The 23,412-nt window shown below is 45.8% G+C and overlaps 3 protein-coding genes across 4 annotated transcripts in view; 2 read left to right on the plus strand and 1 right to left on the minus strand.

Moving 5' to 3' along the window:
* LOC142572403 (sulfotransferase ssu-1-like) overlaps window positions 1-23,412 on the minus strand; it is a 179,825-nt gene that overhangs the window by 65,559 nt on the left and 90,854 nt on the right. The gene's annotated exons all lie outside the window — the stretch shown is intronic.
* LOC142572400 (endochitinase-like) lies at window positions 3-19,640 on the plus strand. The gene is made up of 9 exons (XM_075681489.1): window positions 3-466; window positions 1,169-1,396; window positions 4,467-4,729; window positions 6,507-6,610; window positions 7,355-7,478; window positions 11,597-11,791; window positions 12,535-12,657; window positions 16,299-16,612; window positions 19,113-19,640. The coding sequence occupies exons 1-9, from the start codon at window positions 379-381 to the stop codon at window positions 19,291-19,293; spliced, it is 1,620 nt and encodes a 539-aa protein (XP_075537604.1). The 5' UTR covers window positions 3-378; the 3' UTR covers window positions 19,294-19,640.
* Window positions 23,100-23,412, plus strand: part of LOC142572402 (endochitinase-like) — a 42,737-nt gene continuing 42,424 nt past the window's right edge. Inside the window, exon 1 of the mRNA XM_075681494.1 lies at window positions 23,100-23,177. The gene's annotated coding sequence lies outside the window, so the exon portion shown is untranslated. The remainder of the gene's footprint in view (window positions 23,178-23,412) is intronic.

The raw sequence follows: 23,412 nt of genomic DNA on the forward strand, positions 1-23,412 counted from the left end.
CGCTTGCGAAGGCGACTGTCCCCATTCCTGGACGAGCACGGTGCATCTCCTTGCCTCGCGCATCGATTCCACGCGCACGCAGCAGAACCAACTCTGCCGCGCACTCTCCCCTTCCTCGGCGAAGAGTCGTCGCCCGCGACGCTGCGTGCGTGCCGTATATCCGTTTGCCGGCGCCGGTAACGGGTCATTGCGCGAAATCTAATCGACCTATAAAAAGTGCCGCAGGTAGGGTAAGAAAAAGACAGCGCCCCGCCGCCGGCGCCCCACTCGTTTCGGCCTCTACTCGCCCAACAGGGCGGCCTGTACGCGTGCGGCAACCAGCGCGAACGATACCGCCACGGTGAAACCGCGACGCCGTTCCTTGTTCCAGAGGCCGCGATGATGATGCTGTTGCTGCTGCTAACGACCGCGGTGGGACTGTCCGCAGCTTCGGTTGCGGCTAGCTCGTCGGGAGCGCTAACCAATGGTAAGCACCCGTCTCCCTCTTCACCTGGTGATAGGCGCAAATGGCTGTCCTATATAACGTCGAGAACGTGGGATTCCTTAGGTGCAAAGTATAAACTGACGAATGAGCATGGACAACGCTAGGCGTCTTCATTTCTGTGTTCTTTTTTTTTTGTTTTCGCTTTCGTTCTTACTTTTGCGTCTTACTTTTACGACTTACTTCGCACTGACGCTAGCATTCTCGTACTCGATTTAAATGTCACTGCTTAAGCGAGAGAAACCATATTTTTAGGCTACGAAATGCTGCACCGTGACGAGTTCAGCGGAGAGCATTTCTTCCGTTTCACGCGGCTATGAAACATATCCTCTGCGAAATGCCCGGCTCTGACACTGCAGGTCTTTCCAAGCGTGAAATTAAGCGCTCGCAAATTATCCAGAAAGTTTAGAGCTTGCCATAAACGCGAAAAGCATTTTCCGTGAAAAAAATAACAGGAACAATCCATGTGAAGCACACAAGCCAAAATTCTGGCATCCTTGAAATAAATCTGGGCCCGTATTCACAAAAGCCTCCCACGCTAGAATAGGGCGTAAGAGAAAATTTCAGCCAATCCCCGCGCTGGACATTTAGCTAAAGCGGCCTGCCTGTGGCCAAGCGCACTTCCGACCGAAAAGCCTTGTGAATTCGGGATGTGATGTGGTGTTTCTGACGTGTGCCGTGTTGCAGGCACCTCTGGCAACCGGGTGGACGACAATGGCAGCATCGAAAAGCCGCGGCGCGGTGTCGTCGTGTGCTACTACCAGACGTGGGCTTACAATCGGCCCTGGCCCATGACTTACGACATCGAGGACATACCCGTAGATCTGTGCACGCATCTCGTGTACTCTTTCGTCGGACTTGACAACTCCACCTGGAAGGTCACTCACGTCGACGAGGAGTTCGACCTCGGAAAGGGTCAGTGGTCCAAGGAGGCGTTGAAAACGGTTGCCGTTCGCTATTATTGGCGAGCGGTCAAGGTAGTTCGCTGATCAGGCTGTGTACTTAATACATAGCTTTGCCTCGGAATGTTCTTTTAACGTATATACGAGGGGGAAAAAGAAATTGTCTTGTTCGGAGCCCACTTCACTGAATTTCAAGGAAACTGATTGTGTTTAAAAAAACGAGGTTAACTCTATACCACTTGTCTTGAACACATTTTGTTAGTTAGGATGCCAGCATTTAAAAATAATAATTAGATTCCGAGGTTTTATTTGCTAAAACCACGGTCAGATTTGAGGCACGCCGCAGTGGGTGACTCTGGATTAACTTTGACTTCCTGGGTGTTTCTTTTAAACGTATTGAAGTCATTTCTAAACGCCTCGTTTATGACAAAAGCGAGCCTTCAGCCGCGCTGACACCGATTGCCATCGAAGTGAGTTACTATTATTTTACAGAGAAGCTGTTAGCCTCCACTTGGTCTGGATTTTTTATGGCCTGCTCACCCAAAACATGGTAGCCGGGATAGCGGTCTGTGTTTGAGTTCCCGCGTATCAGAATTATGTTTTCTTGTTCATTCGAATTGCAATCTGGTGCTATCATGTCGGTAGGTTGTGTGCAAGTCGTACTTTAGGAATTTTCTTAGACATTTTACTTTGAGAAATTTTTTCAATAACCCAATTGCGCTAGGCGGATGGCCTAGAAGAATGGGGATGCGCGCTGTGCTAACGGTACCGCCACGTGGCGGCTGCGGCCACTCAGACACACCTCAAACAGCAGATGGAAAAGGGCTTTGTCTTTCAGTTCCCGCGTAACGGATTTATGTTTTCTCGTATATTTAAAGAAGAATTCGAGGCTACCATATCTGCAGCTTCTATGTAAGTCGTACTTTACACATTTTCTGACGCAATTCACTTTTACACAATTATTTAGTTCAATAAGGCACTTGCGCTCGGCGGACGGCCTAGAAGAATGAGGACGCATGCTGCAGTCCCGCGCACGTGTGTGCACGCGTGGAGTGCGTCGTTTGTGGTGGTGATGATACTCGTGTAACGTCGTCTAACGTCAGTTGGGCTGGTGGTGGTACTTGCACATCAAAGAATATTTTTTTCTGTCACAAGAAAGACGTTGGCAGGCGTTCTGCCGTCATTGTTTCTTATTGAAGTACATTTTTCACCCATGTTGTGTGTTTCAACAATATTTTTCGAGGATATCACATGCATAAAATGATCCATCTTGATACTTATGCCCAAATCTTGGCAACGGAATGATGGAAGAACACTTGAGTCAGTGTGTTGGAGGTAACGCGCTGAAACTTGCGCTATGGTCTCCAGGCAACCTAAATGCGTTAAAGCAGGCCTCCACAGGCGCAAAGGAGACGACGCAGGTGTGCCCGTGTGGTTTCGTTTACGTGTCTGTTTTAGTGAATTTAGTAGTTGGGAGGCAGTGGAGTACTAGTACGAATGGAGATAGTAGGACATCAAATGATTAAACCTGAACGCCTGAATTCCGTTTCCGTCGAAAGTGGGGTCAAGTTGGCCGAGTGAGACGCCTGTGTTTCCATGCTCGTTGCAACTACGTTACAGGGCACTTCACCGCTAAGTCACCCAGGCTGCTGGAACTATCTAGGATTAGCTCTGTCCTTGGCCAAGGGGACTTAAAGAATGAGAAATTCTCATCCCGTGAAGTGGCGCACGGCAACGCAACTGACAGTGTCGGTTGAAACTGTGCAGTGCCAGAACTGGAGTTCGAAATTGTAGCATGCAAAGTCGCAGTTGAGGGAAGTATTGGTCGTAAACATTGACATAACGAATGTCTTAAATCATAATCGTTAAACTTCTGAGTTCCGTGAAGTGTTAAGTACGCACAGTGCGTTCCCAACATAGTGAACATAGTGCGGTATCATATTACAAAAGAAAGATATCTAAATGGTGTTGAAACTAAATCTGATCTTTTAGAATTCCTATTGTCGAACATATCATTCATGAGTTTGCGTGCAATCAGCAACAATGCGAGATCGGCAGTGACGAAAGCTTCTAAGAGGATGATTGTAGCCTAGATACGAACAACATAAATCCAAACATGAACAATTCCGAAACTACCCTCAATGCGTTGTTCCGCATACAAGTCCACCTGAAGTTTGTAGGACGAGATGAAAGGCGACTGAGGGGCCCGATTTTTGTTAGTCGCAATCATAATAAGGCAACAGGCAATGAACACAAGGAAGTCATAGGAAAAATTAATTATTGGTTTGACTGAAATATATAAACAATAATGTATACAGCTGAACGCAAAAGAAGTCTCCGTTCGTGGGAGCCGGATTCACATCTCCCGCATTGCGCGTGCGATGCTTTACCAAGTGAGCTACAGCGACGGCTGCTCTCACGTCCAATTCTTAGGCATTTTGTATGTGTACAAGATCCGACCCTGGCAGTGTGAGACAGTGCCATTTCCATTTGCTTTACTTTATCATTTCTACATTTCAATTCAACCAGCAAGTTTTTTCCCTTATGTTTTCCTTCGATTCATTACGCCTTGGCTTTATACCGTTGTATTTTGTAACAGTGGCTTAATTCAGACCACAAAATTAACACTTGGGATCGCTCCATGCATAAAAGCCGGCTACGGAGCGATTACACATCACACTTCCATGTCTTATTAGGCGTTCTGTTCTGTTATTTCTTGTTCGCATTTCAATTTGTAATGTTAATACACGGAGAAGAAGGAAGAGCAGTCGAGAAGGAGTGCTACTGTAATGACTTTGTAGGATGAAACGTAGTTTGGTATATGATGCTTCCACTGAGGACAACTGAGTGTCTAAACGAACGAACGAACGAACGAACGAACGAACGAACGAACGAACGAACGAACGAACGAACGAACGAACGAACGAACGAACGAACGAACGAACGAACGAACGAACGAACGAACGAACGAACGAACGAACGAACGAACGAACGAACGAACGAACGAATGAATGAATGAATGAATGAATGAATGAATGAATGAATGAATGATTTAATAAATGAACAAATGAACAAAAATGCAGACGGTCTGAGCCGGTTCGTGTCTCTAAAACGACGTCACCCGCACCTGAAGACCCTGCTGGCTGTGGGCGGATGGGCCGAGGGTGGCAAGAAGTACTCAGACATGGTGGGTACCCGCTCCCGTCGAAAGGTGTTCGTGCAGAGTGCCCTCGAGTGGGTCCTAAAGTACGGCTTCGATGGTTTCGACCTCGACTGGGAGTACCCGGGTGCCAGCGACCGACAGGGAAAGTTCTCCGACAAGGACAACTTCCTCAAACTCGTCAAGGTATAGTGTCCTTCAAAATTACGATGGAAAACTTCCTCGGGAAGCCGGTATTGTTTCTTGACTTGCCTTATAGAAGTATTATTTTGCGAATTCTATACGTTATAAGCAAATTAAATGAGTACCAACACGTATTTACGAAGTGGTAGAAACTCTACCGCACACATCTAAAATGATGACACAAAGCAAGTATGAAGACTACAAAACATAACTTCCTTTGATTCTAGATGTTCTCGAAATCTTGGACCTGGCGTCATTGATGCTATCGTGGCGTCGTGACACAAATTACCATTTACTGACGCTGTGTCACAAAAGGCTGTATATGATGATGGTATTTGCAAAAAAAGAAAAGAAAAGATTGCTATTGGATCGAGCCAGTACATCATGACGTCATGATGCTCTCGCTTTCTGGCTACCGAAACCGAAACCGCGGCCACATTCGCCAAGCTTTTCGTTTGCAAGTGCATCTTATCATTGGCTGCCTGTAATCGTTAGTAATATGCCCAGCATCAATACTGGCTGGAATTCGTTCTTAAGAATAATTCTAGCGTAAGAATGCGGAAACTCGCTGTCAAAGCGCTGACGTGAGGAAACGCCGAAGCACCAGCGAGCGAAGGGACATTGGTGCTGTTAATCGCTTCAACGCAAAGTGAGCGCCAAGAGCACACAGCACGCACAAAGCTAGGAGCCGCAGACGCACCCAGACTCGGCCCTTAACCCAGATCGCTCTCAAGATTGGCCGCGTGACTGCGCGCAGCCGCCACATGCGTACTCGCAGCCGGAGTAGAACGCCGCCTCCCTCCTCCCGGTGGCTCGCAACGTTGCGTTACTCGCGCACGACGGAAGACGGCGCGCTTTCTCCCCGCTTTCATCTCTTTCGCGCGGGCGAGATTGAGCCGCGATCGTTGCCTCCCCTCGCACGCCTCTACTCGCACGTACACTGTAGGGGACGCGGCGACGATCAAAGGGTTATAACCCTTGGACTTTAAACGGAACCTCACGGCGACGCCCACGCCGTCGCGGACGGTGGATATGCGATTGGAGTGCCCATATATTTGCTATTGCAATAAAGTAAGTTCATACTAAGTGTGTATGCGTGGACGCCTCCTCGGTATTCATCGGTATCTACGCCTATAATCGCTGGTTCATTCATTGTATATGCACCCACTGCAACAAGAGATACAAGAAAGATCGCACATTTCATCCTGGACACTACACGTATTGCAAAAAAAAAAAAGAAGAGCGAATATTGCGGTAGGTGATAGCAGAAGTACACGTTACATATTGAAAGATTCATAAGCGCATTTCGCAGGAGGAAGACATGCGAGTTATGCCTCGCGTAATACGAGCTGACCGGATCAGGAAATGTGCGTCAGAAACATGCAAATTGTCATGCAGCGGAAGCGTCGGGGCTAGAAAAATGATGTAATATTTCAGTTTTTTGTTATTGTGGGTTGGGGACAAAGGCCCGTGCGGTACATTGTTCCGTCTTGCCGGCGGCAGGATTCGTTCCCCTGCTGTGTGGCATCCCACATCCGTGCTTTAGTATAATGCAAAAGCCGGACAGCAGGAGGGCTTCAGAAAGGAGGACAAAATGAAGAAGAATAGAGTTTGACCTCGTTCATTTCATTACTAGTGCAATGTCTCTTGGTTTTGCGCTGTTTTGCATACTGCGTTGCGTAAGCGGGCGTCAACTAGTTCGCCTCTATTTCAAATTTCACTTGACAAGTGCTGTGTTTGCCATAAGTAAGGCGTGTCGCACGCTGCGTCATCTGTCCAGGAAATGAGGGCCGTGTTCGATGAGCACAAACTCCTCATCACGTGCGCCGTTCCCGTGGCCAAGTTCCGTCTCGACGAAGGCTACGAGGTCGAGCAGCTTGGCAGGTGAGCCTCCGCTGCGTTGATGTGCCGCTATGATGTAACTCCAGCTATGTGATTGCCTCAATGTATTCTAGGGACAAAAGGAAGAAGAAAATCCGCCTGTTCCTTTTGGATCGCGTCAGTTCTCACAACTTCTCGCTGTATGAGGATAGATAAAGGAACAATGTAACTTTTGCTTAACCTGCCGTAACGACCCCACTGTGAGAGTTACGATTTAACTAGTGAGCGTACAAGCACCTACACGGAAACAAAAACGGGAGGAGCCCTCCTAAGGTGCATTTGGCGGCCATTACAGGATTGCTAAAGCTTGCTTTCATGACGGGAAAGAGGAAGGAAAAGCAGATGATGAAATGCACAAGCACACAGGACTAATGGTATCAAATGCACCTGCTAACTTTGTGAAGCCGGTGAACTTGTTAGACTTTATGTTGCGGCTCCATACGTTTGCAATATTTCCAAATTGCCATTCTACGTTGAAATAAAACATTGCTACAAATTGGTCTTTGTGTAGGGAGAAAAAAGAAAGCCAGCAGCAGACCTGACGCCGCATTAACGACGCTTTTCGTTCAAATATAAGAACTGTTTCTGATTGCTCAGCCACCTTCACTATAATTAACAGGCCATCACTATTGGCAGGCTTTCTTTCTTACAAACTTATGCAGCGTAAGGAGGTCAAACAGTAGTTCGCGCCCTCGAAGATGGGCCCATTCATTTTCCTTTCGAACTTACCGTTTCTCTCTGTTTCAGGCTGCTGGACCACATTCACGTGATGACGTACGACCTACGAGGCAACTGGGCGGGATTCGCCGACGTGCACAGCCCGCTCTTTAAGCGCCCATTTGACCAGTGGTCCTACGAGAAGCTGAACGTGGTAAGCTGGCCATCCCGATGTCTGCTCTCAGTGACCTATAAGCGAGACCAGCGTGCCTCGTCCACGTATCGCGCAACAGTGCCCAACAGTGCGGCCAGGCATCACACATCCCGTGGGTGGCTGCGTGCTAGTTAGAACATGCGTCTAGTATTCTTTACATCTATCTAGAGCAGGGCTGCACGACGCTAAACTAGCCAAAGCCATGGCTATAGCTTCATCTAGGAGCCACAGGGCCCGCACTTCATCGTAATAAACGTTGCCTGTTTTGCTTGCGTAACGGCATCCCTGTTTGGTGTAGTTCATTGCAGTCCTCAAGATGTCTTGTAAGCCACGTCGATCAATAAAAACAGAAAGCTGATTTTTTTCTTTTTTTAATTTGAGATGTTAAGTGTCAGCTCCCCGATATGCTTGTGAGGCACGCCATATTTGGGGAGTCGGAATTAGTTTTGTCTACCTGGGGGTTCTTGCTTGAACGTGCACCCAATGCACGGTGAACAGGAGTTCGTTTACCTCAGTTCTACGCAGGAGTGCGTTTGTACTTTGGATATAACACCAAAAGATTTTTCTGCACAAATCAACTTCAACACCGTAGGAATCATGATTGTTTCAAAATAAAAGATATTAAGTAATGATAAACACAGCATGAACCAAGTTAACTTATAGAAAAATTTCTCTAAAGGCAGTGACCTAGTTTCACCTGGTAGTAAGTTCCATTTTTCAATTGTGCGAGGAAAAAAGCTGTACTTAAACAGTTTAGTACGCGGTTAAAATGCTGTGAGGTTAAATTTGTGTATATTACTAGTAGGTTCCAATTTATCAGGAGACAGATAGTTGTTCTTTAATGAGTAGCGTGGGGTGATAACGAGATTATGCAACAATTTAAGGCATTTGCGATCGCGACGCTTGGACAGAGGCTGTAGACCTAGTACAATAAGGCGAGATGAGGGTGAGAACTTCCACACAAAAATGCGGCATATGAAACGGATTGCTTTCTCTTGAACTGATTCGAGAGTGTTAATGTCAGATACTTTATAAGGGTTCCAGATGGAGCAACCTTATTCGAGAATGGGTCGGATGAGCGATTTATATGTTCTCAATTTTGCTTCACGTGAAGCTATTCGCAATGTGGAATTTAGAGAGGCTATTTTCTTTAGTGCTTTATTGCATGCGTATTCAGTATGCCTTGACTGCAACATATTAGTTGCAAAGTCGAGGCCAAAGTACTTGTATTCAGACACCCGTTCAAGAGAAGAGCCACTAAACGAATAATGAAACAAGAAATAGAAGTGCGCTTACTAAATGATAAAGTCTCTGTTTTTTACAAAGTTTATATTTATTTGCCATTTGTCGCACCACCTGCAAAATTGTGTAAACGAATCGTCACATGAAAGGTGTTCAACATTCGTGTTAATTACGTCATACAGCTCACAGTCGTCAGCATAAATGCGGATTTCTGCGGACATATAATTTGACGAATCATTTATATAGAATAAGAACAAAAGTGTCCCCAGGACTGGACACTGCGGAACTCCGGAAGTCACATTTACTACAGGCGAATTTGAGGATTTAAACAAAATATACTGGGTACGGTTATGTAAAACGCTAGCGATCCAGTCAAGGAAGACTAAGGAAAACTAAGGAAGACATTAAGTATAGCGCAAAGCTTATGGAGACGTTTTGGGTGTGTAACAGTGTCGGATGCCGTGGAAAATGTGTAAAAATAACGTGTGTTTGATTTCCAGTGTCGAGAGCGCGTGAAATGTCATGCGAGAATTCTACGAGCTTAGTTACTGTACTAAACCCACAACAAAAACCATGCTAGGCATCACTGAAAATGTTACTATTTTAAAAAACTCAATAATATGCTTAAAGATTATATGTTCAAGTTTACGACAGTTTAATGGTGATTGCTTGTTGCCGGATTTCTACATGGGGAGAATTTACCAATTTACAAACTAAAGTAATTGTATGGGTAGATAAAGACTTTTGAAAAGTTACAGTCACATACCGACTAGTCCAGGCAAGATATCTAACAAGAAAAGCATTGTCAACGCCATCAGGGCCACAAGATTTTTTATTTTCTAAGCGCAAACTTCGATTCAATACACTTTCGAAATACACGGTAATATAGCCAATAGAATAATGTGAGTCATGAATGAAGGTAGGCAAGTCGAAATGATCAGTTTTGAATACTAATTGAAAATATTCGTCGCATGCGGTGGCGATAGTAATAGATTATTGGAAGGGACATTATTTATAACAACTGCATTTGCGGATGCTTAGCTGGATAAAATTGAAGCCCGAAATTTTCTAGAGTTACTTTTCCTTACAGTCACAAAAATAAACGTCACCTTATTGATGCGTGGGCTCCCTAATAAAAACGCTAATTTTACAGCATTGCTATGGTTCTAAGCCAGATTTCAACGAGGTTCTTATAAAACCAAACTGACGGACTTGTGCATGGATTTTAGCTGCAGGGAAAACTGTGGGTCGGCAAGTCTATGATCTCTAGCTGTGGAGTCGGTCTTCCGGCAGAGCAAAGAGAGGGTCGCAAAACAGGTTGTCGCTCTCTTTCTCATGTTCGGATAATTTGAGACAAACCATTTCGTCATCAATTCCATCAAGAGGTTCTCGACATGTTCCTAGTGGCACATTCGCCTTTACGTTTTCGAGCTCTCCACATGTAGAGCTCAGGCAGCGCGCGTTCTGCTGATCGAAATAGAGTGCTCCGAACACACTCGGCTGGTTGTTTTAAGAGCGCTCGGAGGCTCACATTCAACCTGAGAGCACGAATGAGATCTGGCTAAGCTCCGGTCACGTGGCTCCTGCCGCTTTCGTTGGTAGTTAAGGCGATGCGCCCATGCTTCATTGCCTTCAACCCTTGTTCATTTACAAAAAAAAAACGAGTTTCCTCTTCCAGCTTCCGATTGCTTTGGCGAGCGTTCAACTCGGGAATGATTTCTGTGTCTCCGATCTATAGCGAACTCCGCATCGTTGAATTTTGAATCAGAGCGTTCGAAACCAGCCGAATGCATTGTAAGATTCGGTGTAGCGCTGTCTTCTCAACTTGCACGAGCTTCAATTTGAAAAATGTTATCTGATTCTAGAAAGTATAATAAAGAACGGCATTACCTGTACGAGACAAACAATATCATCGCCCCCTAACTAAAGTGGATGAAAAAGCACCTTCGCGAAATGCGAAGGTTGTGGGTTCGGTTCCCACTTGCGGCAAGTTGTTTCTTCATCGACTTTAATTTCCATTCATTTATCGTTTCTTTATTTCATTTATTAAGCACAAGTAATTTCGCCTATGTTCTCCTTGGTGCCAGTGTTTGTTGGCTTCTTATGATGCGACGAATAAAAATCGGGCCCCTCGGTTAACCCACTTCCTTCTCGTTTATTACACAACGAGGGTCTCGAATTCGGCAACATTGATGCCTTCAGGTAGCATGTGAGGGTTTATTGACCAGTTGCCTTCACCCAAAAAGATTACGTTCTTGTGATGCCTGCGGAAAAAAGGACGTTCCACGTCCGCCGCCAAGGTCTGTGAGTGGTGGCGCTGGCTAACACTCCCAGGGTTCTACTAGGACACATAAATACCCAAGAGAGTGGATGAGGAAACGGTGCCATGGTAGCTCAATTCGTAGAGCATCGCACGCGAAATGCGAAGGTTGTGGGCTCGGTTCCCACCTGCGGCAAGTTGTTTTTTCATCCACTTTAATTTCCATTAATTTATCGTTTCTTTATTTCATTTGTTAAGCACAAGTTATTTCCCCTATGTTCTCCTTGGTATCAGTGTTTGTTGGCTTCTATGTATACAAGTGGCACAAAGGTTATAAACAGGAATAAGGTGCCTCAGAACGGCTGGGCAGGCTGGCCAGCCTTTCTGAGACACCTTATCCCTGCTTATAACCGTTATATAGCGGTGTGCTATTCCATCAGTCAGCCCCATTCTTGATTTTGGATTTGTATGTGTGCAAGGTGGTAAGGAGGTAAAGTGCAAGGTGGTGCAAGTGCAAGTGCATGTGGTGCAAGGTGCAAGGAGGTAAAGGAGGCTGTGCGTTTTTGCGTGCACGGCATTCACTTGTCAAGCTCTAAGCGTGATTGCGTGTTCGCAGCATGACGGCCTACGCCTGTGGGCGGATCGCGGCGCCCCGCGCCACAAGCTGATCGTAGGCGTCCCGCTGTACGGCCGTACCTACACCCTGGGCAGCAAGGATAACCACGGGCTCCGGGCACCCGTCAAGAAGTGGCTCAACGGAGGGGCACCGGGACGCTTCACTAACGAGACCGGCTTCCAGGCTTACTTCGAGGTATGCAAACGAAGTTCTACCCCTGAGCATGCATGCGCGAGGTGGTTTTGACTAAAGCGGGAAAGATTCACGTGACCAGTGCGTGTAACTGGAGTGATCAGCTGTTCCTACGTGAAACGCCGTGCCTAATATACAGGGGCAGGCTGAGCTTACATCTTTGAGCGTATATCTTCGAGCTTATATCTTTGAGCAGAACTGTATAAATTACCGGGTTATAGGCCGTATGAACCCTCTGGGAGCCGGAACGTACTGTGACCTCATTTTCCGTGTGCACCTGCGTGACGAAGCGTGTTGCATATATGTAAGCTTATCTCGCGTGTTAACGCTGCAGAAAACATCGCAGTAGAGCTTTTTTTTTTTAAAGAACTGTGCGCTTTCGCAAATGGTAAATGAATGGCGTTGCAATAAAGGAATGGAAGGTTGAATGCTCCCTAAACATTTAAACGTTGTTCCTATGCTCTCGAAGTGGTGAGAAAATTACAGGCAGCAAGCACAAACTTCTTACACTGTGTAACTCTCTGTCTACTGATCTCTCACTCAAGCCTTTTTTGTTTAATTATATTTTCCATAGCCTATCTTATAGTATTATGCGTTATAATGTGCATCGTTCGATCGTCTTGAGGGCGGGTCATACATGAGCCGCCATGAGAATTGCGCGGCTCAGCGGCCGCATGAGCATTAACGTGCGAAATCATTATTCGATAATCGGTCAAACTCTCCTTCGCCTTCGCGCGATTTCTCAGGTGTGCGAGAATGTGCTCAAGGACGGCTGGACGCGCGAATGGGACGATATGGGAAAGTGCCCGTACGCCTACAAGGACAACCAGTGGGTCGGCTACGAGGACGAGAAGAGCATCGCAATCAAGGTACGTCCACTGGACACATTGGGCCCTATAACGTAAAACTATTCCAATATGTTTCTATTCCAATCTCCTGACGTCAAATTTGCGTAACCACCAACGCAAGCACCGGGTGGTCACCCGCAGGATTGACTGAACAGGCCAATCAAACGCTCTCCTCGTTCATAGGAGGTCACTTTTGTTTGCTTGAAAAACGAATAACCTTGCCTACACTGAGCGGCTTGTCGCATCTAATTGGCTGACAAGAGGCGAGGAGAACGCTCAAGTGGAGAGGGATTCGATGGGGCCGAGCCACTGCACTGAAAGTCGATAACCGGATCAAGAGCGTGGTACCGGCGTCTACGATTGGTCGGCGTTCCCTTATTGAGCTTGCGGTGGCTGGTCGAAAATGGCGGCGGCATGCAACGGAAGCTTAAGAATGACGCTAAAACTGACCCTCAGCAAAGAAGAGTTGGCAGAATGAGGTGGTAAAAGTGCCGAAAGGGCTCGAAAACGTTACACGGCTACGCAAGAAGTTTTATTCTGCGCGAATACACCCAAGCTCTCCGGCAGGTGCGAGTAGCCAGCGTCTGAGCCATCGGTGGCAGCCACCTTTTGTTCCTTTCGGAACGGGACAGCCTGCGGCTATTCCGAAGAAAATTCAGTTTTATTCGGCATATCAATGCATCTTTATCTCGTACACGTCACCTTGACGCGGTGAGTTCTTGCGGTTTTGTGACGCCACGTGACAGGCAGTGAAGTGGGTGCAGCCCAAAAACTTTTTACCAATAGCCGAGGGCTAATGGCGAAAAGGGGTCGAATCAGAAATCACTGTTTTTATTTTTCTGTCAAATCATGCATAATCAGTGCCTACACATCATATCAGATGGGGAGGTATCGCGGTTTTCGTGACGTCGCGTGACAGACAGGTGAAGTGGGGGTGGTGGAAAAAAGTTTTTGACCAATCGTGGCGGGCTGATAGAAGAATTGGAATAATAATAATAATATTTGGGGTTTTACGTGCCAAAACCACTTTCTGATTATGAGGCACGCCGTAGTGGAGGACGCCGGAAATTTTGACCACCTGGGGTTCTTTAACGTGCACCTAAATCTAAGCACACGGGTGTTTTCGCATTTCGCCCCCATCGAAATGCGGCCGCCGTGGCCGGGATTCGATCCCGCGACCTCGTGCTCAGTAGCCCAACACCATAGCCACTGAGCAACCACGGCGGGTAAGAATTGGAATAGAAAAGTTTGGAATAGTTTTACGTTATAGCGCCCATTGTCCTTGCATTCCGAGAACATGCAGCTTTGCTTTGAACTGCGCTTTACTAATCGGCGGTTTGTAATCCGACGATATTCCCTTCCCTTTCCCGTACTGGCTGCACACACGTGGCATGAAAAATTATGCGTCGCAATGTAAGGTCCCCGAGCATGATCACGAATTGCAGGGCTGAATTAGTGCTTTTTATTAATGAACACCTCAAGAAAACAGAGGATAAGTTGATTCGACGACCTGAATCACCGAGGTATCGTAGGTGAAAGAAAAGTTATCGATAGAGAGTGGGGTACAAACCACGTGTTACATTAAAGTGTTATAGTTCAGAAATGCAATTCAGAAAGGATCAAGTTATGAAAGAGTTAGTTGACGGTGTTGGTGGCAGCATAGTGGTAGAAATTATTAGCAACAGTTTCTTATTTTCCTACTGATTTGCAGTCATCTTCACACGCCGTTATGAGACGTTTTTTGCTCTTTCGGCACTATATGTTCGAACTGAAATGTTTTTTCTCTCTCTTTGCACCCTTTCCAACCATTATATCCTCCACCACAGTGCAGGGTAGCACACCGGCAACTCACCTCTGGTCGACCTCCCTGCCTTTACTCTCTCTCTCTCTCTCTCTCTGAGGCAGCTCATTGAGATGACGGAAAGCTGAGCAGGCACAGAATGCTTTATTCTTTTTTGTATGGGTGTTTTCACAATTTACCTAATCATAAGTGATGTTAGGAAGAAGTCTGCAGGGGCGTGCAGAATATTTTCCATCGCTGTATTTTGTGACGAAGAAGCGACGGGCGGTGGGGGGCATGGCTGACCGACGCACCAGTCCTAATAACGTTACGGCGTCAATGGTGTCCGGTCCACATCCGTAAGTATTAACGCGATAGCATTAAGGGCCCCGTGTTGGAGTACATCCGGCGTCCGGCCTCCCGCGTCCGGCGTCGAGTGCCGGACATCGCTTCAGTGAAAAGAATTTTGAACCACGCATACCGAACCACGCAGGCCCTCCAAGTGGCGCAAGGAAATTTCTGAACTAACTGAATTTTTCAAGGTAAGATACGTAGAAAAATCATAAAGTACGACTTACATACAGCCTGCAGACAGATAGCGTCGGACTGTAACTTAAATGTACGAGAAAACATGATTCTGGTAGGCGGAAACTCAAACACAAACCCCTTTTAACGCCGTAGGGCTTTCCAGCTGCCGTTTGAAGACTGTCTTGTAGGAGCGTCGCGGCCCCCTCGGTTCCTTGCACACCATCAAAAAAAAGAACCACAAAGCTCGCCTTTGTGCATAGCGTTCGCCGCTAGCGTTTCCCGGTGAAAAATACGGTTACTTAAAGCTGCAGTTGCCAGGAAGCGTGAGGAGCACACAGGGGTGTTTGATTGCTATCGAATTCTACTCTTAAAGGCGAAGCTTAAGCGTCGTCCAACGTTTAGCTGGTCTCCCGGTGGTTGACCGCGACTTAGCTAGGTTTTGTGCTGCATTATAATTGAAAAAAATGCACGCCATTAGCACTCGTAGGTCCAGTAGAACCACTCGCACGAGTACTTTGTGCAGTATACGCGCGTAGATAAAATTTTAGTAGGGTACTTAGAAAGACGGCAGGACGCTCATGCAAGGTGACATCATAAATCACGACCAGCGCTCGCCAAGAGCGTGAACACGTCTTACGAACTCGGCAAACGGCGTGTGCTGGTGAGGTCCTATCAGCCGAAGTGTTCGTATATATTTACGTCGTGAACGCCAAGACCACACAGACATAAATATTTTTTACAGTGCCTACGCGTCATGCGCGCCACACATTGAAGTCAACTTGATTGCCATGTCTGTGTGCTGGATTGACTGATGCAGTAGCTAATAAAGTTTCAAAGTAAATCTACTACCCTATAGTCGACGACAACTTAATAATTCAGTGGCAGAAAGAACGTTGCCCAATTCAAATATAATTTGTATAGATGTGCCACCCAATTACGTTCGCTCTCTTCTGTGACGTCACATCGGACGCGAACTTTTTATTGTACCGGTGTCCCTCGGCAACTGTATTTCGGAGAGCGGAGGCGGAGAGGGTACTTAATTCTCAGGTTAGTCACCGAGCATAGAAGTTCACCCTATTGAGTTATTTATTTCAAAGTACCTTACAGGCCCAAAGGGGAGCATTGCGTGAGGGGTGGCGTCGTAGAACAAATGGCAACAGAAAACCGATACATGAAAGCTAAAAGTGTTTACGATGATAACGTGCTCGCAAAACAGTGTTAAAAATAAAAATGGGACTGCAATACAAAGAATTGCCAGGAAAGGAACGGAAACTACAGTTCATGGCAACACAAAAAGCGGCGCATCACTCGCGCATTCCTGAGCATGACACGTCTCGATCATTTGTGCGCGCAGATGGACTACATCAAGAAAGAAGGCTACGGTGGCGCCATGGTCTGGGCCGTGGACATGGACGACTACCGGGGCGACTGCAGCGAAGGTCGCCGTAACCCGCTGATGACGATCATCCACCGAGCCATCAGCGGATACCGTGTGCCGGCGCCCGAGCAAGTCACAACTGACGCGCGCGTCCGAGGCGGCGCCTCCGAGTCCACGACCACGACCACGAGTACGACCGTCAAGCCTCGGCCTCGGCCTCCGCCGGGAAGCACGCCCGACTGCACGGACTACTCGTGGCAATTCTATCCGCACGAGACGGACTGCTCGAAGTAAGTACGTGGCGCATGGCCGGTTCTCACTCAACTGCACTCCGAGGACAGCTCAGCGTTTGCTCTGTCAGAACCGGGGACTAAAGTGCCCCAGCATTCAAAGGGCAAGGGGGTTGGAAGGGGGGGGGGGTGCCAGGAGTCTTTGTTTCACAGGTCATGCAGAGCGAGTAAGTATGTGTGTACGTCACAACTTCCTTTATGCAATTGTTAAGGTGAACACTAACCCTTGAAAACGTGCATTTGCGAAATTGAATTAGTGATGGTTGTAACAAGCCTGATATAATAGATCAAAGACTGCTGTCCGTGCAGTCAAATTTATTGTACGGATAGCGTTCGTTAAAATATATTTCAAGAACATTAGGACAATAGAGACCACAGGTTTCTTATAGTGACTGCACGTACTCAACACTGGCAAAGGGAGGCCAAGACTCATCGGCCATTCCCATTTGCGTGGCCTCTTGGTCAAATTATAGCACTGCATGACTCTTTTGGAACACTCTTTTGCGGTGAGAGCCAGTGATGGGGTGCTTACACTCCTATCAACCGCTTCTTTTTTATGAAAAAAGCTAGTCGGCCTGCCTCTGCAGCCTCTTAGACGGCGCCGGAGGAAGGCTGATAGAAAAGTTAAAAAGGAAGAATTGCACTCATCATATGTTCTTTCTTTGCATGGCATTTAATCGAAGCAATTCATGTAAGTTTCGCATAATTTAGATTCCAAAAAGCGCGTTGGATCTGCCACAATGTTCTTCAGCACACATTTATTTATTTATTTATTTATTTATTTATTTATTTATTTATTTCAGCAGTACTGCCGACCAACCCTTATATATAGCTTTCATTGATTACGAGAAGGCGTTTAATACTAACGCAACACACGTGGCTTACAAAAGAAATATCGGAAATTTGAGGTAGCGAAATGATTGCGAACATAATCAGCAATATTGAGAATTATCCAATCATTATTTGAGGGAATCAATGTGGTAGTGTAATTTTTTGTTAATCTACGGAGCCAATGTAGGCGGCGTTCTCAGAAAAATTGTGGCGTGACTCTACGGTATCACGAATAACACTGTCGCGTGAGGTGGCCCATGTGCAGTCACGAAAAAACAAAAAACAAAAGAAAACAGGCTGCAGCAGCACGAGGTTACCACAGAAAGAAACTGCAAAAACAACAAGAACTTGTTCTAATCACAAAGAGTTTATGCTCATAAACAGCGCCTAAACTGTGCAACCTAGCCACAAAGTACTGACAGCGCGCATGCGTGTGATCGTTATATATATATATATATATATATATATATATATATATATATATATATATATATATATATATATATATATATATATATATATATATATATATATATATATATATATTCATTCATTCTCACTTAGGTGTGGCAATGCGTCTTGTACTATATATATGTTTTTTATATATTTATATGTCCTTCAATAGTCCTTTTTTAAACGTTTCAAATAAGTTTTATATAGCACGTTAGGCAATATGGAAGTCAGCTGGAGCAGCAGAAAGCACGTGCTTCCAACGTCTGAACACGATTCTCCAGCTGAAGCTGCCTAAGCAAGGGAAATCTCCGTAAGCCGGCCCGGCACAGCACCGAGAGAATAAACATTTTTATTAGGTAAATGCAGCTTTGGAGAGGCGTCCTCATTCCAGAATGCCTTGAGCTCGGGCTGCGTCCTGGGCCCTCGCAATCAGCCGTTGCTGATCACCGACTGATTGTGGGAGTGGGCCATCTACCTTGGATGGCGCGCCTTGGAGCCATGACGCCAATAAACAGGCCCGTGGGTCACGGTCTCGTGTCGTTGGGCTCGCGGTTTTATTTTCGGTTCCAGTTTATTATTGCTCAAATGCTCAAAAATAAGGTAACAAATGTGGATAATACACAGACACAGAGGTAGGTCCCAGAGAGTCAACAGACTGTAGAGGGGACCTCCCGTTAGTAGTAACCGGAAAACCTAATTACATCCAACAGTTATACATACCTACCTATAAAGAGAAACAGCATATTGTTGATGTCAGAGCTAACGCACACACACAAGAATATATATATATATATATATATATATATATATATATATATATATATATAACCACGCAAAACGAGTGTCAAAAACATTACGCGCTGTACGGTGCGTTTAGGTGTCTGCGTCGCTCTTTGATTTCGCGCCCTTAGGGGGCAGCAGGAAGCAGGCCGATTGGTGGGTTTGGCAGACGCGGAAGGGAAAAGCCACAAAATAAGTGAGCTTTTACACTCTGAGGTGTGTTCTGTCTTACGTAACTGTTTAAGATGCTTGTGTTTTCTTTTACCCAGCCTAAACTAACGTGGATTAAAACACGGGACTCTTTTCAGGAGCGCTCTCACTTGTGCGCGCTTTGCCTCCGTAGCTTTCCCTTCATTGACACAGAAATTTGCCCGGAAGTATAGGTACTGCAGTTGCTTGTTTCGCAACCATGACACTTGCCCGAAACTGTCCGCAGATACTACCAGTGCAGTCACGGAGAGCCTATGCTGCGCAGCTGCACCCGTGGCACCGTTTGGGACATCGACCGTAACATCTGCAACTGGCCGCAGAACGCCAATCGCGAGGAGTGCGCGTCTGCAAAGTACGAGGAGGAAGACGACGACGACGACGACGACGAGGACGACCGGATTAAATGATGAAGGAATGTGCGGGACGTTTTCCTATCGCTTGGGTATGACGGCGGCGTCTCCGCTACAGGCGCCCGTATTACGTCTTACTTAATCAAAGAGAACATGTGATCTAGAAGTATATTTTCCTAAATTTTTTTTTTGACATTTTGAGCCATTACCACTGCGTGATATGGTGCGCCTGGCGCATGTCACGTGGAGCATGACGCCGGCATTCCAATGCCTGGTCGTGTACAAATAGGCTGATAAAAAGAACAAGTGCATGATTCATCCCGAGAGGTTGAAGCTTCGCTTAAGTGCCTCGATGTGTGTGGCTTCAATGACTTAAAAGAAACCAATAAACACTCCTGTTTTCACTGTCTAGCGTGCTCCATTTTTGAATACGAGTTGCCGGTCCGAAGACGTTTAAGGCAGAACGACTGTGTTGCAAGAATGAAAATAAAAATGAAAAATAAACAGCTTAGGGACCTGGTCTTCTATTCGATCGCTTTTGAGAAGCCGCTTAATATTGACAACTATATATGACCCTTTTTACGTGCTTGCGACATACAAAGTTTACGACTCAGAGCTGAAGAAGCACAGCAGAATTTTAAGTCTTGCGCAACGAAGGGGTTCTGATTCGGTAACACTCATCATCATCATCATCATCATCATCATCATCATCATCATCATCATCATCATCATCATCATCATCATCATCATCATCATCATCATCATCATCATCGTCATCATCACAACTACCACCAGCATCATCACCATCACTATCCTCATCATCGTCGTCGTCATAATTATCATCACAACCACCATCATAATCATAATCATCATCATCATCAACAACAACAACAACAACAACAACAACAACAACATATTTTTATGTCCACTGCAGGACGAAGGAATCTCCTAACGATTTGCAATTATTCCTTTTTTGCACTAGCCGGTTCCAAGTCGCACATGCAAATTTTATAACTTCATCGCACCACCTAATTCATTGCTGTCCCCGATTGCGTTTAACTTCCCTTGGCTTACCTTACCGTCCGTGTCTAACGCCTTTTCCTTGTGTGCGTGTTCTTTCTGTTTCGCTGGTATACTTTTTAAAACTTCCCTTGGCACCTATTCTGTAACTCTATTGGTTCATAGTTATTTGCCCTACGCATTTCATGGCCAACCCAGCTACATTTTTGTTCTATTCATGTGAACTAGAATATCGTCTATCTCCGTCTAATATCTAATGCACAACACTCTCTTGCTTTCTGTTAACGTTACGTTTAACATTTTTATTTCCATTGATCGTGGCGCGGACCTTAACTTCTTGTCAAGCTTTTCTGCTAACGTCAAAGTTTCCGCCCCATATGCTAGTACCGGTAGAAAGCAATGATTGCAAACTTGCCTTACTTCTGATCACAAATAGTTAGTCACTCCGGACACCACCTTTGTTTACGGTGCGCTGTCGTCTTTTCGCTAATATGTCCAATACAGTTACAGGAGAACGCCGTAAATGCCTCAAATCGGGCTCGATACTGTGGTAGCGCGGGCACCATGTTTCTTGCCAGGTTAAAAATTTAATGGTGAAAATATCTTCGGACTTTGTTACAACATCTAATAAAACGACATAACATATTCTAGGGCTATGGAGAAGCACATTGAGGTTAAGAGACTCGTGGGTATGCAGGCCGGGCGGCTTGCGTTGACGTATACGACAAGGCTGTTGTCTCTGTTCGGTGCCTTCATACTGGGTGGTAGCTGCTACACATAATGACGGCTACTCTGAACGGGTTAGTCGTTACATGCTCATTACGACATCAGGTTGAGTGAATTATATCTATTTATTATTCTTGAGCGAGCAGTGTAGGAATCAGAAATATTTTGTTGCTCATGAAAACGCCTTAAGTGCATAGCAATTTTTTTTTTCACGAGCATATCAAGCAAAACCATCTCCCATAAGCCGTCGTCACTTTTTTTCGTGCGCCTGGTAAAAAAAAAAGAATGCAGACACCTTGGCCTACATTTTCAGGAAGTTCTAACACTCCAATTTTTCATAGGAGGAAATGCGAGTCAATTCTTATGCTTGAAGCATTATTTGCGAAGGTGACAGCTTAATGGCAAAGAGCACTTACACGTACGAACAAAAATATCCGTTAATTCAGCACATGAGGTCCTTAACTCGAATAATTTCGCTGTCGCTGGTAACCAACGAATGGATAACTAACTGGGTCAAACGATGCAACGCCTAACTGCTCTGGTAACGGACAATGCGCACTTTAGGCGTAACATCGCCAGGATAAACCACATGGCCCTCACACACAAGGGTTGTCACACAATTAAATGTTACCACACCATATTCTTTGATAGCTTTCTCTGTGTGTGTGTAAACGCTACTTCATCATCTCATCAAAGTGGTTTGATGAGATGATGAAGTAGCGTTTACATCAAGTAATGTTTGAGGGACACTTAGCATGGCTAATAGCGATGTGACCTTGGAGAAACCTAGCACGAAAAAGCACGTCATCAATTCAAACACCACAGAAAACATTTCAACATGCTTGCTCAACCACATTTCTGTAGGTCACAAGGACCACATTACCATGCGACTCCCTAAACGATATACAGTATCCGTAATTATATACGCTTCTCCACAGGTGGGCGACGTCAGGCCATGGATTCACGAATACAGGATCAACGTGCGGACTGGTACGAACGTCCTTACTGTCCTTCGTACATCAAACCTTATAAGCTTTAAAAGCTTGTCTTTCAAAGCACAACACCTAATATTTGAAAGCCTATTTTGGCATTTTAAGGCAAATTAGATGCACGGGGAAGCCTACTTATGGTATCTGCATATCACTCGAACTTAGCTACCATACAACAGAACGGATAACAGTGCCTAGTCAAATATAATGACGTTAACACTAGAGATATGAAAAAAAAAATAAATTCGACAACTTGTTTGTTAGCCCTCGTGGATACAATATTAATAGATGACAAAGAAGAAGGTGAAGACCACAGGCCATTCGTTCATCTTTTTGGGTTGCTTGTGTTATTACAGGCTTTACTTTTCTTCCGCATCCCAGAATTCTCATTTCTAAGTTTCCAAATCGTTAATTTTCTCGTCCTTATTCGTTTCATCTAACCGCCCGATTCATGGCCAATACCCCACGGTGGCTGTGCACCACGATAACTGAGGTCAAGGACAACAACAAACACAAACAAATCAAACTCACAGCAATGACAACACACATGCCCATCGCAGTCTTTTCAGTTTCCTACTACGTACTTTTTATACATTGTTATTTCTGGCTTGAGAAAAGGTGTAGCCGTCACCATTATAGGATGACAACATCTCTTTCTTTTATTTTCATTTCAATTAAAAAAATACAACTTGGTTTGTTCAACATTTTAGATAGCCTGTCAAATATTGCGAAAATCGAAAATTTCTTGCAAATTTCATCTCGAGGCTGCCTATGCACGAATGCTGATGTCACCGCGCTCACCAGGTCAAGCCAGTCACGACATTCGGACGCAGAGGTCGCGGATACGCAATCGCGCTCGAGATGCGAGTGCTTTCGGCGAACAGGTAATTGCGTGCGGCCGATCAAACTACGCTTTCGTTCTGGCAATGCCTCTGCCGTGAAGAAGACAAGCTGCTATCGTTCCCACTATAGGCCAGCTATAGGCCAACGAAACCTGAGGCGAAAGCCATCCCAGCCCAAACAAACAACCTGTTTCTGCGAACTTCACCTCGACTGTCGTGGCTGTATATAAGCGCACTTTGCTCGGTGTGCTTCGTCACCCACTCCCGGCAAGTCACGTTACGAGTAGGCAGGGCTATATTCCCTAACGTAGGTCGCGCGAAAGCGAAGAAAAACAACAGCAAAAGGCTGCGTCTGGCACATAATGTAAGTGTTCGCGACGTTTACGTCCTTTGGAAGCCGAACGCGAGGCGCGCAACTCCCGCTTACGGGAGCGTTCAATAGAGTTTCCATTTCGCATTATTCAGCACCTGCGAAGGAAGTATAGTTCCACGGCTGGAAGATGTCGATCCGGTGAGATATATGGTCGCAGCGAGCTCCCCGATATAGGGTGCTTGCAAACGCCTAGGAGGCAATGACGGCGGGCGCGCGTTCTTCTTAC

The sequence above is a fragment of the Dermacentor variabilis genome, chromosome 2 (genome assembly GCF_050947875.1).
Source record: "Dermacentor variabilis isolate Ectoservices chromosome 2, ASM5094787v1, whole genome shotgun sequence".
NCBI lineage: Eukaryota > Metazoa > Arthropoda > Arachnida > Ixodida > Ixodidae > Dermacentor > Dermacentor variabilis.

What these genes read in the sequence shown, in the direction of transcription:
- LOC142572400 (XM_075681489.1), top strand. Translation starts at nt 379, where the DNA reads ATGATGATGCTGTTGCTGCTGCTAACGACCGCGGTGGGACTGTCCGCA. An exon ending in GAGGTCGAGCAGCTTGGCAG is followed by an intron (nt 6,611 to 7,354) that starts GTGAGCCTCCGC and finishes TCTCTGTTTCAG; the next exon opens with GCTGCTGGACCACATTCACG. An exon ending in AGAAGAGCATCGCAATCAAG is followed by an intron (nt 12,658 to 16,298) that starts GTACGTCCACTG and finishes TTGTGCGCGCAG; the next exon opens with ATGGACTACATCAAGAAAGA.